Source organism: Cervus canadensis, chromosome 28 (genome assembly GCF_019320065.1).
Source record: "Cervus canadensis isolate Bull #8, Minnesota chromosome 28, ASM1932006v1, whole genome shotgun sequence".
In the NCBI taxonomy this organism is placed as follows: domain Eukaryota; kingdom Metazoa; phylum Chordata; class Mammalia; order Artiodactyla; family Cervidae; genus Cervus; species Cervus canadensis.
Window position 1 is genome coordinate 25,537,144 of NC_057413.1, and position 17,733 is coordinate 25,554,876.

Sequence of the window (17,733 nt, forward strand, 5' to 3'; positions counted from 1 at the left end):
AATGTTCAATACAGTGTGGAAACAGTCACTGGAAGAGTTACTGGAGTGAAGAGTTGTTACAAACTTACCAAGTTTTCTCAGAAGATCACCTGGAAATAAATGGAAAGCGTCAGGTGAATATCATGGAAAACAAACATGAAGAAAAATAAAATGTTTTGAAGAATCTGAAACTGATGATAACTGTATCTGTACACATATAAACACATGCAGGTTTGCACATCATGGACCCAAAACAGACTCAACAATAGTGGCTGAAAGCTGCTGTCTTTCAAACATAGAATATTCTATTAAAAAGGGGGTGGGGTGGGTGGGTGGGCAAACACATTCAATTTTCTAATGAAGAAAGATGTTTAGAACTGTTAGTTCAGGTAGTTACCCTTTCAAAATTTTTGTGCACCTTTTGACTTTATTTAAGCTCTTATTATTCAATATGTTTGTTCTAATCAGTTTCTTGACAGCTACTGAAAATATATAGTAGCTCTCAGTTTTATTGTAGCTTAGTTATTCAAGTTCACCATACACACTGAATCAAGACTCTTAAGACTTTGCTCCTAGCAAAAAGTACAGAATTAGGTTTTTGGGTGCCTCTATTCACATCATCTTTATTTACAAATTGTTTTAGGTATGTTTCTATCAACGAATGCCTAAATGAAGACAAAGTTATGAGAAAAAGATGCAACGTTAACTAGTTCAGAGGGAAATACATCAGTGGGACTTGGGATTTTTCTCTTCACACTTATTGATAAAATATTAAGGGAAAGATCTCAAAATTCATTCAACATGAAGGTGCAATGACAGGAAAGGAAAGGAACAAACATTTGAATAACTTCCATTCCTCACAGTGTGGCTCAACCTGACCAAAATTTTTGAGAACTGGCACCATTTTCAATGAAGGCTTGATAGTCTCCTCAGAAGACAGAGGAACCAGTTTTTTCACTTCCATTTACTTCTTTGATGCCAAGAAACAGGACTGGAAATGACAGCATGGGAGGAGCTAGGTCAGGTCTTTCTCTGGGATAAGCAGCACCCATGTGGGGACTGTATTGCCTGTTTCCTTCAGAATCAAATGCAAACACAATTTAAACACTAGAGTGCTATTTGAGATATTATTAGGGAGATTTCCCTGACACTTCAGTAGTTCAGACTCTGTGCTTTTACTGCAGGGGGCATGAGGTGGATCCCTGTTCAGAAAACTAAGATCCCACTTGCTTGGATTTATCTTTGGACTTTCTGTCCTCTTACTGATCTATATTTTTTGTGGATTGACCTAGAGATTGTCATACAGAGTGAAGTAAGTCAGAACGAGAAAAACAAATATCATATAATATTACTTACATGTGGAATACACAAAAATAGTACAGATGAACATATTCACAGAGCAGAAATAGAGTCAGAGATATAGAGAACACACTTATACAGTTACTTGAGGAAAAATTTCAGGTGTATTGGTAGTGGCGGTTACCTTTTGAAAATGTTCTTGAATTATTTGGCCACTACTTGGGCTGTTATGATTTGATTGTTTACCTTTAATAAAGTCCCTTGTTGCTACTAAATATGAATCATCATCTCACATAAAATATCCACAAGGGGTGAGTTAGAGTGTACTGAACTACTTCTAGAAAAATGCCAGATTTGTTCTTAGGAACCACTATTAACATTTCCTTATGCAATGATGATATAACTTTATTTTTGTTGAATTGCTATTCTAGTTCACGCCAAAAAGAATCTCATCTTATCTCGATCACCTTCTCAAATAAAGGTAAATATGAACCCATGCAAACATAATTTGTTAAGAAGAGATGAGGAACCGAAGAGAAAAATATCACCCATATGTTCAAAACATTATCTGTAGCAATGACTGCATGAACTCTGCTGCATGCTTCAAAGAGATAAATTTCCCCTGAAAACAAATGTGGTCTGAAAAATGTCCTTAGAAAAGAAGAGGATATTAAATTTTAATGAATAATTTTGTGTTTTATGGAAAAAAATCTTATGGAACATTACAGAACGGAGATTATGATTTCATTCATGTAAAATATTTAAGTTAGAAATATGCACTATTTTTTTTTAACATTTCTAACAATATACAATCTTTTCACAAATAGCTGAAGCAATTGCAGATGTCCATATTAACAATTGTGTTGATAAAAGTAACAGTGAAAATTATTCTCTTTGGATATCAAAAAATTCTAGGAAAAAATATCTGGGTACTACTCCCAGATTTTAAGGCAGTGTAAGGATGACCTTCAACAATGAATCATTTCAGATTTTATTCAGGCTTTCAGACCAGAAAAGAGAGGGATATAAGAGAAGGTGACATGCAAAATATTGCCTTAGAATTGTAGAAATACTGTAGACTGCAAACCATTGTTGACATTTGATGAAAAGGTGGGAAATGTTTGAAACATCAAGAAAACATGCATTTAAAACTGCTTTGGGAGTACAGGGATTTCAAATATAATTATAGTATTTTTTCTGAATTTTGTCTGTGAAATACAATGAAAAATCTGTGTAATTTTCATTGAAAAGAAATACAAAGAACTAAGCATTCAGATCAGAAACTTAAAAATTGCAAAATTTTTGAGTTAAGTTTATATTTGTATACACTTTACAAAGAGTGAATGTCTGCATAAATTGTACTGATGGGACAAAGTAAAGCAAAAGTAACGGAGCATTGAATAAACCATGAAGATGAAACCCTTCAGTTGAAATGATGATGAAATGAGAGAAAAACGATGTTAATTCATATCTACTTTGCAGGCGAGGAAGAGGATCACTGAGAATTGAAGACCAAAGTCAAAAGTTGAAACATTACAAGGTACCCAGTGTGAAATATTATTGGGACTTGCCTCTATCCTGTTCAGCCTTATCTGAAAAACAAAGGGAAGAAATAATCAGTCAAACCGAATGAATGCTCATATGAGGAAGAGATGAAAACAATTTCTTTCCATTATTTATTCACTCAATAAAGTGATTCCACTTCTCTGAGAATTAGAACCTATTGTCCCAAAGGCCATGTAACTCATGAGAGGCCATGGTGTTTTAAGTTCCCTCATCCTTTTCTGCAAAGGAATTACCACGTGAAAGCTTCCTTTGGGAAAAACTGAATCAATATTTGGTCTTGAATTGGGCTTTCCAGCTTTTTTTTTAAAAGCCCATAACAAATGACAAACATGCTCAAATACATGAACTAGGTACTGTAATGTGATTCAAAAGTATATAATGAAAGTATGCCTCTGTCAGAAATTTGATTTATGGCTGCATTCACATGAAGCCTGCTAAATGCCTTAAAAGTATATGTTCCCAAGTTCTATCCTATCTGTAAACCAAGAGGTAATTGAAAAATATCATTAGAAGGGGAAGATGTTCTACTTTGAATTTGAAGTGCTTTATGAAGGAAAATTTTGGAATCATCCTAGGACAACAGCTCTCCCTGTCATTCACATAAAAAGTCCTGAAAGTTCAGATACGTCATTTATCAATTTTCTGCAAGATATAACCTCCATGTTTAATTATTGAAAAGGCATTGCAGTTTGCAGAAATAATAGCAGCGTTGATAAAACTATCAAAGTATAAATACTACACATAGATGGGAAAAAGACAAGAATATATTGCAGATATTTGTAGAACTGGTACATTTGAGTAATTTGTTCAAGAATAGTAAAAGAGTGAGGCTCAATCTCACACGATCCAGTGGATGACATCGGATTTTATAAGATCTTTGACAGGACAATAGAGGGAGAAACTTCATTATTCAATTGGGAATCCTCTTTCTCTTAAGCTTTGGAAATATTAACTATAGAGTAATCGCCCCCTTCAACTTGGGTACTTGTAAACGTCCTAAATTAACTGACATTTCTCAGAAAACAAGGAGAGCATGATAACCAAGTGCTGAAGAGTTCAGTCCCGTCATCTCAGAAAATCATTGTACCATCTGGGAAGTCTATGGAAGACACACAAAGCCACTGTAATAAGAAGTAAAGGTGGAAAAGATGCAATGAGTAATGACGGAACATAGGGGAAAAACAACAGAAATGATGGAATAAGAAAGAGGTTCATATCCAAAAACTGGACAGAAGTGAATGGCCATCCACGTGAAAAGTGAGCCCATGGATGGTGTAATGATAGAAGGACAGGGAATGTTCAATACAGTGTGGAAACAGTCACTGGAAGAGTTACTGGAGTGAAGAGTTGTTACAAACTTACCAAGTTTTCTCAGAAGATCACCTGGAAATAAATGGAAAGCGTCAGGTGAATATCATGGAAAACAAACATGAAGAAAAATAAAATGTTTTGAAGAATCTGAAACTGATGATAACTGTATCTGTACACATATAAACACATGCAGGTTTGCACATCATGGACCCAAAACAGACTCAACAATAGTGGCTGAAAGCTGCTGTCTTTCAAACATAGAATATTCTATTAAAAAGGGGGTGGGGTGGGTGGGTGGGCAAACACATTCAATTTTCTAATGAAGAAAGATGTTTAGAACTGTTAGTTCAGGTAGTTACCCTTTCAAAATTTTTGTGCACCTTTTGACTTTATTTAAGCTCTTATTATTCAATATGTTTGTTCTAATCAGTTTCTTGACAGCTAATGAAAATATATAGTAGCTGTCAGTTTTATTGTAGCTTAGTTATTCAAGTTCACCATACACACTGAATCAAGACTCTTAAGACTTTGCTCCTAGCAAAAAGTACAGAATTAGGTTTTTGGGTGCCTCTATTCACATCATCTTTATTTACAAAGTGTTTTAGGTATGTTTCTATCAACGAATGCCTAAATGAAGACAAAGTTATGAGAAAAAGATGCAACTTTAACTAGTTCGGAGGGAAATACATCAGTGGGACTTGGGATTTTTCTCTTCACACTTATTGATAAAATATTAAGGGAAAGATCTCAAAATTCATTCAACATGAAGGTGCAATGACAGGAAAGGAAAGGAACAAACATTTGAATAACTTCCATTCCTCACAGTGTGGCTCAACCTGACCAAAATTTTTGAGAACTGGCACCATTTTCAATGAAGGCTTGATAGTCTCCTCAGAAGACAGAGGAACCAGTTTTTTCACTTCCATTTACCTCTTTGATGCCAAGAAACAGGATTGGAAATGACAGCATGGGAGGAGCTAGGTCAGGTCTTTCTCTGGGATAAGCAGCACCCATGTGGGGACTGTACTGCTTGTTTCCTTCAGAATCAAATGCAAACACAATTTAAACACTAGAGTGCTATTTGAGATATTATTAGGGAGATTTCCCTGACACTTCAGTAGTTCAGACTCTGTGCTTTTACTGCAGGGGGCATGAGGTGGATCCCTGTTCAGAAAACTAAGATCCCACTTGCTTGGATTTATCTTTGGACTTTCTGTCCTCTTACTGATCTATATTTTTTGTGGATTGACCTAGAGATTGTCATACAGAGTGAAGTAAGTCAGAATGAGAAAAACAAATATCATATAATATTACTTACATGTGGAATACACAAAAATAGTACAGATGAACATATTCACAGAGCAGAAATAGAGTCAGAAATATAGAGAACACACTTATACAGTTACTTGAGGAAAAATTTCAGGTGTATTGGTAGTGGCGGTTACCTTTTGTATTTTAGTTCACGCCAAAAAGAATCTCATCTTATCTCAATCACCTTCTCAAATAAAGGTAAATATGAACCCATGCAAACATAATTTGTTAAGAAGAGATGAGGAACCGAAGAGAAAAATATCACCCATATGTTCAAAACATTATCTGTAGCAATGACTGCATGAACTCTGCTGCATGCTTCAAAGAGATAAATTTCCCCTGAAAACAAATGTGGTCTGAAAAATGTCCTTAGAAAAGAAGAGGATATTAAATTTTAATGAATAATTTTGTGTTTTATGGAAAAAAATCTTATGGAACATTACAGAACGGAGATTATGATTTCATTCATGTAAAATATTTAAGTTAGAAATATGCACTATTTTTTTTTAACATTTCTAACAATATACAATCTTTTCACAAATAGCTGAAGCAATTGCAGATGTCCATATTAACAATTGTGTTGATAAAAGTAACAGTGAAAATTATTCTCTTTGGATATCAAAAAATTCTAGGAAAAAATATCTGGGTACTACTCCCAGATTTTAAGGCAGTGTAAGGATGACCTTCAACAATGAATCATTTCAGATTTTATTCAGGCTTTCAGACCAGAAAAGAGAGGGATATAAGAGAAGGTGACATGCAAAATATTGCCTTAGAATTGTAGAAATACTGTAGACTGCAAACCATTGTTGACATTTGATGAAAAGGTGGGAAATGTTTGAAACATCAAGAAAACATGCATTTAAAACTGTTTTGGGAGTACAGGGATTTCAAATATAATTATAGTATTTTTTCTGAATTTTGTCTGTGAAATACAATGAAAAATCTGTGTAATTTTCTTCTTTTTTTTATGTGCCATGTGGTCTTTATTTTTATTTTTTTTTGTCATACATTGATATGAATCAGCCATAGATTTACACGTATCTTCATTGAAAAGAAATACAAAGAACTAAGCATTCAGATCAGAAAGCTAAAAATTGTAAAATTTTTGAGTTAAGTTTATATTTGTATACACTTTACAAAGAGTGAATGTCTGCATAAATTGTACTGATGGGACAAAGTAAAACAAAAGTAATGGGGCATTGAATAAACCATGAAGATGAAACCCTTCAGTTAAAATGATGATGAAATGAGAGAGAATCGATGTAAATTCATATCTACTTTGCAGGCGAGGAAGATGATCACTGAGAATTGAAGACCAAAGTCAAAGAGATGAAACATTACAAGGTACCCAGTGTGAAATATTATTGGGACTTGCCTCTATCCTGTTCACCCATATCTGAAAAATAAAAGGAAGAAATAACCAGTCAAACTGAATGAATGCACAATGTGAGGAAGACATGACAACAATTTCTTTCCATTATTTATTCACTCAATAAAGTGATTCCACTTCTCTGAGATTTAGAACCTAATGTCCCAAAGGCCATGTAACTCATGAGAAGCAATGCTGTTTTAAGTTCCCTCCTCCTTTTCTGCAAAGGAATTACCACGTGAAAGCTTCCTTTGGGAAAAACTGAATCAATATTTGGTCTTGAATTGGGCTTTCCAGCTTTTTTTAAAAGCCCATAACAAATGACAAACATGCTCAAATACATGAACTAGGTACTGTAATGTGATTCAAAAGTATATAATGAAAGTATGCCTCTGTCAGAAATTTGATTTATGGCTGCATTCACATGAAGCCTGCTAAATGCCTTAAAAGTATATGTTCCCAAGTTCTATCCTGTCTGTAAACCAAGAGGTAATTGAAAAATATCATTAGAAGAGGAAGATGTTCTACTTTGAATTTGAAGTGCTTTATGAAGGAAAATTTTGGAATCATCCTAGGACAACAGCTTTCCTTGTCATTCACATAAAAAGTCCTGAAAATTGACATATGTCCTTTATCAATTTTTCTCAAGATAAAACCTCCATGTTTAACTATTGAAGAGACATTGCAGTTTGCAGAAATAATAATAAGACTGATAAAAATTTTGAAGTATAAATACTACACATTAATGGGGAAAAGACAAGAATGTATTGCAAATATTTGTAGGACTGGATCATTTGAGTAATTTGTTCAAGAATAGTAAAAGAGTGAGACCTAATCTCATACGATCCAGTGGATCACATAGGATTTTATAAGATCTTTGACAGGACAATGGAGGGAGAAACTTCATTATTCAATTGGGAATCCTCTTTCTCTTAAGCTTTGGAAATATTAACTGTAGAGTAACCGCCCCCTTCAACTCGGGTACTTGTAAATGTCCTAAATTAACTGACATTCCTCAGAAAACAAAGAGCATGGTAACATGTGCTGATGAGTTCAGTCCCGTCATCTCAGAAAATCATGATCCCATTTGGGAAGTCTCTGGAAGACACACAAAGCCAATGTGATAAGAAGGAAAGGTGGAAAAGATGCAATAAAAAAAAAAAATCAATGAGTAATGACGGAACATAGGGGAAAAACAACAGAAATGATGGAATAAGAAAGAGGTTCATATCCAAAAACTGGACAGAAGTGAATGGCCATCCATGTGAAAAGTGAGCCCATGGATGGTGTAATGATAGAAGGACAGGGAATGTTCAATACAGTGTGGAAACAGTCACTGGAAGAGTTACTGGAGTGAAGAGTTGTTACAAACTTACCAAGTTTTCTCAGAAGATCACCTGGAAATAAATGGAAAGCGTCAGGTGAATATCATGGAAAACAAACATGAAGAAAAATAAAATGTTTTGAAGAATCTGAAACTGATGTTAACTGTATCTGTACACATATAAACACATGCAGGTTTGCACATCATGGACCCAAAACAGACTCAACAATAGTGGCTGAAAGCTGCTGTCTTTCAAACATAGAATGTTCTATTAAAAGGGGGATGGGGTGGATGAAGAAAGATGTTTAGAACTGTTAGTTCAGGTAGTTACCCTTTCAAAATTTTTGTGCACCTTTTGACTTTATTTAAGCTCTTATTATTCAATATGTTTGTTCTAATCAGTTTCTTGACAGCTAATGAAAATATATAGTAGCTGTCAGTTTTATTGTAGCTTAGTTATTCAAGTTCACCATACACACTGAATCAAGACTCTTAAGACTTTGCTCCTAGCAAAAAGTACAGAATTAGGTTTTTGGGTGCCTCTATTCACATCATCTTTATTTACAAAGTGTTTTAGGTATGTTTCTATCAACGAATGCCTAAATGAAGACAAAATTATGAGAAAAAGATGCAACTTTAACTAGTTCGGAGGGAAATACATCAGTGGGACTTGGGATTTTTCTCTTCACACTTATTGATAAAATATTAAGGGAAAGATCTCAAAATTCATTCAACATGAAGGTGCAATGACAGGAAAGGAAAGGAACAAACATTTGAATAACTTCCATTCCTCACAGTGTGGCTCAACCTGACCAAAATTTTTGAGAACTGGCACCATTTTCAATGAAGGCTTGATAGTCTCCTCAGAAGACAGAGGAACCAGTTTTTTCACTTCCATTTACCTCTTTGATGCCAAGAAACAGGACTGGAAATGACAGCATGGGAGGAGCTAGGTCAGGTCTTTCTCTGGGATAAGCAGCACCCATGTGGGGACTGTATTGTCTGTTTCCTTCAGAATCAAATGCAAGCACAATTTAAACACTAGAGTGCTATTTGAGATATTATTAGGGAGATTTCCCTGACACTTCAGTAGTTCAGACTCTGTGCTTTTACTGCAGGGGGCATGAGGTGGATCCCTGTTCAGAAAACTAAGATCCCACTTGCTTGGATTTATCTTTGGACTTTCTGTCCTCTTACTGATCTATATTTTTTGTGGATTGACCTAGAGATTGTCATACAGAGTGAAGTAAGTCAGAACGAGAAAAACAAATATCATATAATATTACTTACATGTGGAATACACAAAAATAGTACAGATGAACATATTCGCAAAGCAGAAATAGAGTCAGAGATGTAGAGAACAAACTTATAACTACTATGTATAAAATATACAACTAAAATGAGAGCTATAATATATAATAATTATTACTACTGTAGAGCACAGGGAGCTCTACTCAATGCTCCCTGGTGACCTGGTAAGGACATCTAAAAACGTGTGGATGTATATATATATATCATAACTGATCCTCTAGGCTGTAGAGCAGAAACTAACAAAGTATTGTAAAGCAACTATAATATAGATAAACAAAACAAAGTAAAACACCAGAAATAGCAAGTGTACTATCTCTTCAACAAAACATAGGTGTTATTAGAAGAAAAAATATCCCACAGCCCTCATGGTGTAGGTAAGAAAAATAAAGTACTAAAGATGCATAAAGTTAAAGCATGCACTTGCCCCAAGCATGCACTTGTACCAGATATTATATGAAGTCAGGTAAATACACTGAAGTAACTCCAGTACTGCACTCCCTTGTAAAACATTTTACATGAGAAAATGTTATTTGAGGAGAATGTCAAGCTTTCAGTGACTCTTTAATTACAGTAGGGGGAAAAAAATCCACAAACATTTGGCTTCATTCTAATGGGAAGATGACAGAAACATAAAATGCTTATATGCTTACTCCAAGTATCAAAGGGTCAAGTATTTTAGGCCTGGGAACAAAGTTTTCCAGAAGACATCTTGCCACTTAGTGGCATGCTTTTTGCATCCCCTCCTGACCCCCACCTCTTGATTCAAAAGTACAAAGATAGAAAATGACACTAAAAGAGGCATAAAAGGATTTCTTCCAGGATAAAAATATCAATCATATATATTTCACAGGACCTTTTTTCATTGTACTATTGTTTTCCAGAACACAATGCAAGCATGCACACAGATTGGAGTCAGATACTTAAGAAGTCATGGGGAAGCCTACAACAAAAGCACCCATCTAGTTAAAACTACATCAATTGCAGTACTCAAATGAGGCATACTTCACACCTAAAAGAAGTGCATTCCCTACTTTCATTCAATCTGTAACTAAAAATATAACAAAAGATATCAGTATCAAAAGAAGAATGTTAAACTTTTAATGGTTATATTGAAAGTGAAAGTGAAAATTGTCCAGTCACGTGGGACTCTTTGCAACCCCATGGACTGTAGTCCATGGAGTTCTTCAGGACAGAATACTGGAGTGGGTAGCCATTCCCTTCTCCAGGGATCAAACCCACATCTCACGAATTGCAGGTGGATTCTTTACCAGCTAGACTACCAGGGAATCCAAGTGGTTATATTAGTGTTTCTTTAAACACACATTTTGGAGTTTCTTCAGACTCTAGCCTCTCATGTCATTTGCATAAAATTTCAAAATGGAGAGATACACTATAAATGATCTTTGCTCAATATACTAAGTCCTTTTACAATACAAACACTGAAACTTATTGCAGTCTGACAAGTTAAAAATTATGTCAATAAAGTGCAAGAACAAGTAAATTACTATTATATGAGAGAAAATAATCCCAGGGAATGGTATGCAAAATATCTGTGCACCCGAAAAAAGACTCTAGTGAATGGTCAAAGGGCATTGGAAGAGTGATTCTAAAGCCCATACTGTACCTATGAATTAACACCTGAATTTACAGTCTCTGAAAGTCCAAGAGTTGGAGAAACTTCACTCAACAAATTTGCAATCTTATCTTAACGTCATAAAATTTGGAAGGCATAAGTGGCATATCAATGACCACTTGAATTTTGAAAACAGAACAGATTTTCCAAGTTAATGAAAGTGCTCCAGATAATAAATATAGACTGCAAACCATGTTTCCATCTTCCGCGTTCCATCTTCCTTGCTTCCAGATGGAAAATCACAAAATTTATAATGAAATTATATCACAAAATTTATAATGAAACTGGCAAAAATCTGAATGATAGTATGGGGCCCTTTTTATAGGGAAGGAACATAGGAAATGAAAAAGGAAGCTTTGGGAAAAAGCCAGTTGTAAGGTAAAAAAAAAAGTGGAGAGAATTTAATATCAATGAAGTTCCTAAAGAGTTAAATAGGGAAGTTAGAGTAGACATCAAGGATAAAGGCAAGCCAACAGATGGTTTAGGGTTAAAAAGACAGTAAATATTCAAAGTTTGGAGAAAGAAGAGCCTCTTGATGAAAGTGAAGGAGGAGAGTGAAAAAGTTGGCTCAAAACTCAACATTCAAAAAACTAAGATCATGACATCCAGTCCCATCACTTCATGGCAAACAGATAGGGAAACAATGGAAACAGTGATAGACTTTATTTTATTGGGCTCCAAAATCACTGCTGATGGTGACTGCAGCCATGATAGTAAAAGATGCTTGCTCCTTAGAAGAAAAACTATGATCAACCTAGACAGCATATTAAAAAGCAGAGACATTACATTGCTGACAAAGTTCAACCTAGTCAAAGCTCTGGTTTTTCCAGTAGTCATGTATGGATGTAAGAGTTGGACTATAAAGAAAGTGGAGCACCACTGTGGTGTTGGAGAAGACTCTTGAGAGTTCCTTGGACAGAAAGGATATCAAACCAGTCAATCCTAAAGGAAATCAGTCCTGAACATTCATTGGAAGGACTGATGCTGAAGCTGAAGCTCCAATACTCTGGTCACCCGATGCGATGAATTGACTCATAGGAAAAAAGACCCTGATTCTGGGAAAGATTGAAGGCAGGAGGAAAAGGGGACAACAGAGGGTGAGATGGTTGGATGGTATCACTGACTCAATGGACATAAGTTTGAGCAAGCTCTGGGAGTTGGTGATAGACAGGGAAGCCTGGAATGTTACAGTCCATGGGGTCACAAAGAGTCAGACATGACTGAGCAGCTCAACTGACTGACTAACTGAGTGTGTGTTTGGAATATCAAGGGCATTAGAGAAACTTTTTTCCTTTTCATACTCTTCAAGGGATTTTCAGGGCAAGAATACTGAAGTGGTTTGCTATTCCCTTCTGCTTAGGAAGCATAACTACGAACAAAGCTAGTGGAGGTGATGGAATTCCAGCCGAGCTATTTCAAATCGTAAAAGATGATGCTGTGAAAGTGCTGCACTCAATATGCCAGCAAATTTGGAAAACTCAGCAGTGGCCACAGGACTGGAAAAGGCCAGTTTTCATTCCAATCCCTAAGAAAGGCAATGCCAAAGAATGCTCAAACTACCACACAATTGCACTTATCTCACACGCTATCAAAGTAATGCTCAAAATTCTACAAGCCAGGCTTCAACAATACATGAACCGTGAACTTCCAGATGTTCAAGCTGGTTTTAGAAAGGCACAGAGGAGCTAAAGATCAAATTGCCAACATCCGCTGGATCATCGAAAAAGCAAGAGAGTTTCAGAAATATTTTACTTTTGCTTTATTGACTATGCCACAACCTTTGACTGGGTGGATGACAATATACTGTGGGAAATTCTGAAAGAGATGGGAATACCAGACTATTTGACCTGACTCCTGAGAAATCGGTATGCAGATAAAGAAGCAACAGTTAGAACTGGACATGGAAAAACAGACTGGCTCCAAATTGGGAAAGGTGTACGTCAAGGCTGTATATTGTCACCCTGCTTATTTAACTTCTATGCAGGGTGCTTCATCATGTGAAATGCTGGACTGGATGAAGCCTAAGCTGGAGTCAAGATTGCTGGGAGAAATATCGATAACCTCAGATACGCAGATAACCACCAGAAAGCAAAGAGGAACTAAAGAGCCTCTTGATGAAAGTGAAAGAGGAGAGTGAAAAAGTTGGCTTAAAACTCAACATTCTAAAAACAAAGATCATAACATCTGGTCCCATCACTTCATAGCAAATAGATGGGGAAACAGTGACAGATTTTTTTTTTTTTGGGCTCCAGAGTCACAACAGATGGTGACTGCAGCCATGAAAATAAAAGACACTTGCTCCTTGGAAGAAAAGCTATGACCAACCTAGACATCTTATTAACAAGCAGAGACATTACTTTGACGACGAACGGCCATCTAGTAAAGCTATGGTTTTTCTAGTCATCACGTAGGGATGTGAGATTTGGACCATTAAAAAGCTGAGCGCTGAATAATTGATGTTTTTGATCTGTGGTGTTGGAGAAGACGTTTGAGAGTCCCTTGGACTGCAAGAAGATCCAACCAGTCAATCCTAAAGGAAATCAGTCCTGAATATTCACTGGAAGGACTGATGCTGAAGGCAAAACTCCAATACTTTGGCCACCTGATGCAAAGAACTGACTCATTTGAAAAGACTCTGATGCTGGGCAAGATTGAAGGTGGGAGGAGAAGGGGATGACAGAGGATGAGATGGTAGGATGGCATCACTGACTCAATGGTTTGAGCAAGCTCTGGGAGTTGGTGATGGACAGCAAAGCCTGGTGTGTTGCAATCCATGGGGTCGCAAAGAGTAGGACACGCCTGAGCAACTGAACTGAACTGAGAGAAACTTACCTATTTGTTTTTGAAGGTCATCTGAAAAAGAAATAGGAAACATCATTTTAAACATCATGGCTCAGAAATAAAAAGGAATTCAAATTTAGTTACTTATTCACGTACAATGTTAAATGTAATAGGATATAGATAAACACCATCTAGCAGCTGAACAACAAATAGACAAGCACAGATACATGAACACATGTATGGAAGCACGCACAAGTACAAATGTTGCTGAAAGCTTCCTTTTATCCTGATCATATTAATCAAATAAAGAGGAAAAAGGAGTGATATTCCTGTTCTGAGGAACAACTTCAGAAATAAAACTACTAGTAGTTTTTCTTTAAATAGATTCTTGATTTACTCAACATCGCTTGGGCTGTTAGTATTTGGTTGGTTGTTGATATTTGGAAACATCACAGTACAATAGTTCTTGGTGTCATTAGCATAAAATATTCCAGATTGAGATAGGTATTATTTTTCAACTTTCCTATAAATATAAAATCTTTCTGGAAATAAGTAATTGCTGTTGGCCAAATCGATAACTGTGTCAATAAAAGTCAATAAGAATGAGGTAAAATTACCCTTTTTTGATATAAAAGAGCTCCAGGAAAAAAAATTATGAGAATTTTTTGCATATATGGAATCTTAAGGCAATGTAATAATGACCCTCAAGTTTACTTGTGACCAATGAATGATTTCAGTTTTTATTCAGGCTTAGAAAGACAAGAAAGAGAGGAATATGGGATATATTGGCAACCAAACTGTTGCCTTAGAATGGTAGAGATCCTGGAGATGGCAAGTCAATGATGGCATTTTGAAGATAAACTGGGATTTTTGTAAGACATCAGGAAAGCAGGCTTTTTAAAGTGTTTTGGGAATAGAGGGATATTAAAGATACTTTGACGTTATTTTTCCAAATTTCGTCTGTAAAATACAATGAAAAGTCAAAGTAAATTTCATTGGAAAGAAACATGAAGAAAATTTAGATTTATTGAAAACTGTATGTAAATTTAAATTATTAGGATATAGATAAACATACAAAAACCACACACACTTACACAGATATATACATACAGATATATACAGTATTTGAAAATTCCCTTTTGAATAATGAATAGTATTCAATAAATGAAGATGGGAAAAAGGAATACATTTCCTGAACTGAGAAGACTTAAGAAATATAGTTTTTGGTAATTATCTGATAAAAACTTTACGATTTGTTTTGGCAACAAGCACTATTTTTTTACTCAGTTTTTCATTTTAAATTAAGTGATGTATGCCGTTAAATATATGTACTCATCGTTCCTAGCACAGAGCTTTGCCATATGAAATCACAAAACACTGAGTTACAGAATCCTGAACTACTGCTCTTGTAGGATGTCAGGGTCAGGTTCGTGGGTGCCTCTATTCACAACATTTTTCTCAACTGATTAATGCATAACTGTGTTTTGTGAGACTCTGATTTAACTCATTGCTCAGTAAAGCTTATTTTCACAAAGCAAATTAAAGGGAGTTTAATGAAATACTAAATGGGAGTAAAGAGGCTTCTGTACCAAATAAATGAAAATGTCATGGACAAAACTTTCAGATCAGAAACTTATAAAAATTGCAAAGTTTGATAGGTAAGTTAGTATTTGTATACACTTTACAAAAAGAAAATGTCTGCATAAATTGCACAGATGGGACAAATGAAAGCAAAAATAACCCATGAAGAAAGCAGATTTCAATTGAAATAATCATAAAATGAGAAAAAATGATGTAAAGCTATATCTACATTGCAGTGGAGGAAGATGATCACTGAGAGTTGAAGATCAAAGTAAAAGAAAGAGATGAAACATGACAAGGTAAAAAGTGTAAAACATTAATGAGACTTATATTTATCATTTTCACCCTTATCTGAAAAATAAAGAAATAACCATTCAAACCAAATGAAGGCATATGGGAGAAAAAGAAGACAATAATTTGATTACTTTCCATTATTTATTCATTCAACAAAATGGCCCCCTTTTTCTAAGAATTGAACCTAATGTTTCAGAGATCATGTGACTCATGAGAGGCAATGCTGTTTTAAATTCCCTCATCCTTTTCTGCCAAGGATTACCATACAAAAGGAAATCAAGGTAAAGTAGAGATTCCTCTGGGATAAACAGAATTGATATTTGGTCTTGAATTGGGCTTTCCAGGTTTTTCATTATAAAAGACACATATGCTCACGTAGATGAAATGGGTCTATAAATGTGATACAAAAGTTTATAGTTAAAGTGCTTCTCTGTCAGAAATTTGATCTGTGGCAGTATTCGTATGAAGCCTGCTACCTGCATTAAAAAGATATGCTCCAAGTTTCATCCAATATGTTAAACTAAGATACAGTTAAACATAGAAAAAGGAGGATGTCAAACTAATTTGAAGAACTTTATGAAAAAAAATTTTGGAATTGTACTATGCCAACAGCTTTTGTCATTCACATACAAAGTCCTAAATTTTGAGCTATACTGGACAATTTTTAAAGATATAGTATCCTTGTTTAATTACTGAAAAGATAATTTTAAATTATTTCTGCAGTTTGCAGAAATAATAATTGCACAAATAAAATGTAAAACTATAAAGAATACTCTAGACGGAAAGAAAGACAAGAAGCTATTGTAAAATATTTTAAAAACTGGAATATTTTGAGTATTATGTTCAAGAACAGTAAAGAGTGTGACTCAATTTCACACTTAAGCAGTGGATGGCATCATATTTTTATAAGATTTTTGACAGGACAGTGGAGGTAAAAACTTCTTTATTAAGCTGGGAATCCTCTCCACTCTTAAGCACTGGGAAAATATTAATAGTTTATTAATGGCCCCTTCGACTTAGGTACTGGTAAATGTCCTAAATTTACATGGTAACCATGTGCCAGGTAGTTCAATTTCTTCACTTCAGAAAATCATGATACAAGTTTGGAAAGTCCTGGGGAGACAAAGAAAGCCAATATGATAGGATGGAGATGGAAAAGATGGCAATGAGCAATGATGGAACACTGGGAAACATCAATGGAAAAAAGAAAGAAGCTTACATGGAAAAATTGGATGGAAGTGAATGGACATCCATGTGATGGTGGGCCAATGGATGGCCTATTGATAAAAGGGCAGAGAATGTTCAAGACTATGTGGAAGAAGTCACTGGAAGTTACTGGAGTGAAGAGTTATTACAAATTTACCAATTTTTTTCAGAAGATCACGTAGAAAATAAAACAGAAAGCTTCACGTAAATACCATGGAAAGCAAATATGAAGAAAAATGAAATATTTTGAAGAATCTAAAAGTAATTTTAGAGGAGCCAAGATGGCGGAGGAGTAGGACTGGGAGACCACTTTCTCTCCTACAAATTCATCAAAAGAATAACTGAACGCAGAGCAAACTTCGCAAAACAACTTCTGATCGCTAGCTGAGGTCATCAGGTGCCCAGAAAAGCAGCCCATTGTCTTCGAAAGGAGGTAGGACAAAATATAAAATATAAAAAGTGAGACAAAAGAGCTAAGGACGGAGATCCGTCCCGGGAAGGGAGTCTTAAGCGGCATTGCTTGGGGTAGGGTCCGGGCCTGAGTGCCCTGAGGACAATCAGAGGGAGCTTCTGTGAGTTGGCAACTTGAACTGTGGGAGACCAAAAGAGAGAAAGTAAATTAACTGGCCCGAACACACTGCCGGCCGTTCGCAGAACAAAGAGACCGAGAAAGTGAGAAGAGCTCGCAGGCTGCGGACCAGCCCAGCCCCGCCGGAGACAGGAGGCAGGGGGGAGGGGAAGGTCACGGCGAGACACAGGGCGCAG

The 17,733-nt window shown here is 35.7% G+C and overlaps 1 protein-coding gene across 1 annotated transcript in view; it reads right to left on the bottom strand.

The window, feature by feature from the left end:
* LOC122429259 (butyrophilin subfamily 1 member A1-like) overlaps positions 1 to 13,482 on the bottom strand; it is a 197,182-nt gene extending 183,700 nt beyond the window's left edge. Inside the window, exon 1 of the mRNA XM_043449492.1 lies at positions 13,464 to 13,482. Within this exon, the coding sequence (XP_043305427.1) occupies positions 13,464 to 13,482 (19 nt within the window). The remainder of the gene's footprint in view (positions 1 to 13,463) is intronic.
* Between the last annotated feature and the right edge of the window lie 4,251 nt (positions 13,483 to 17,733).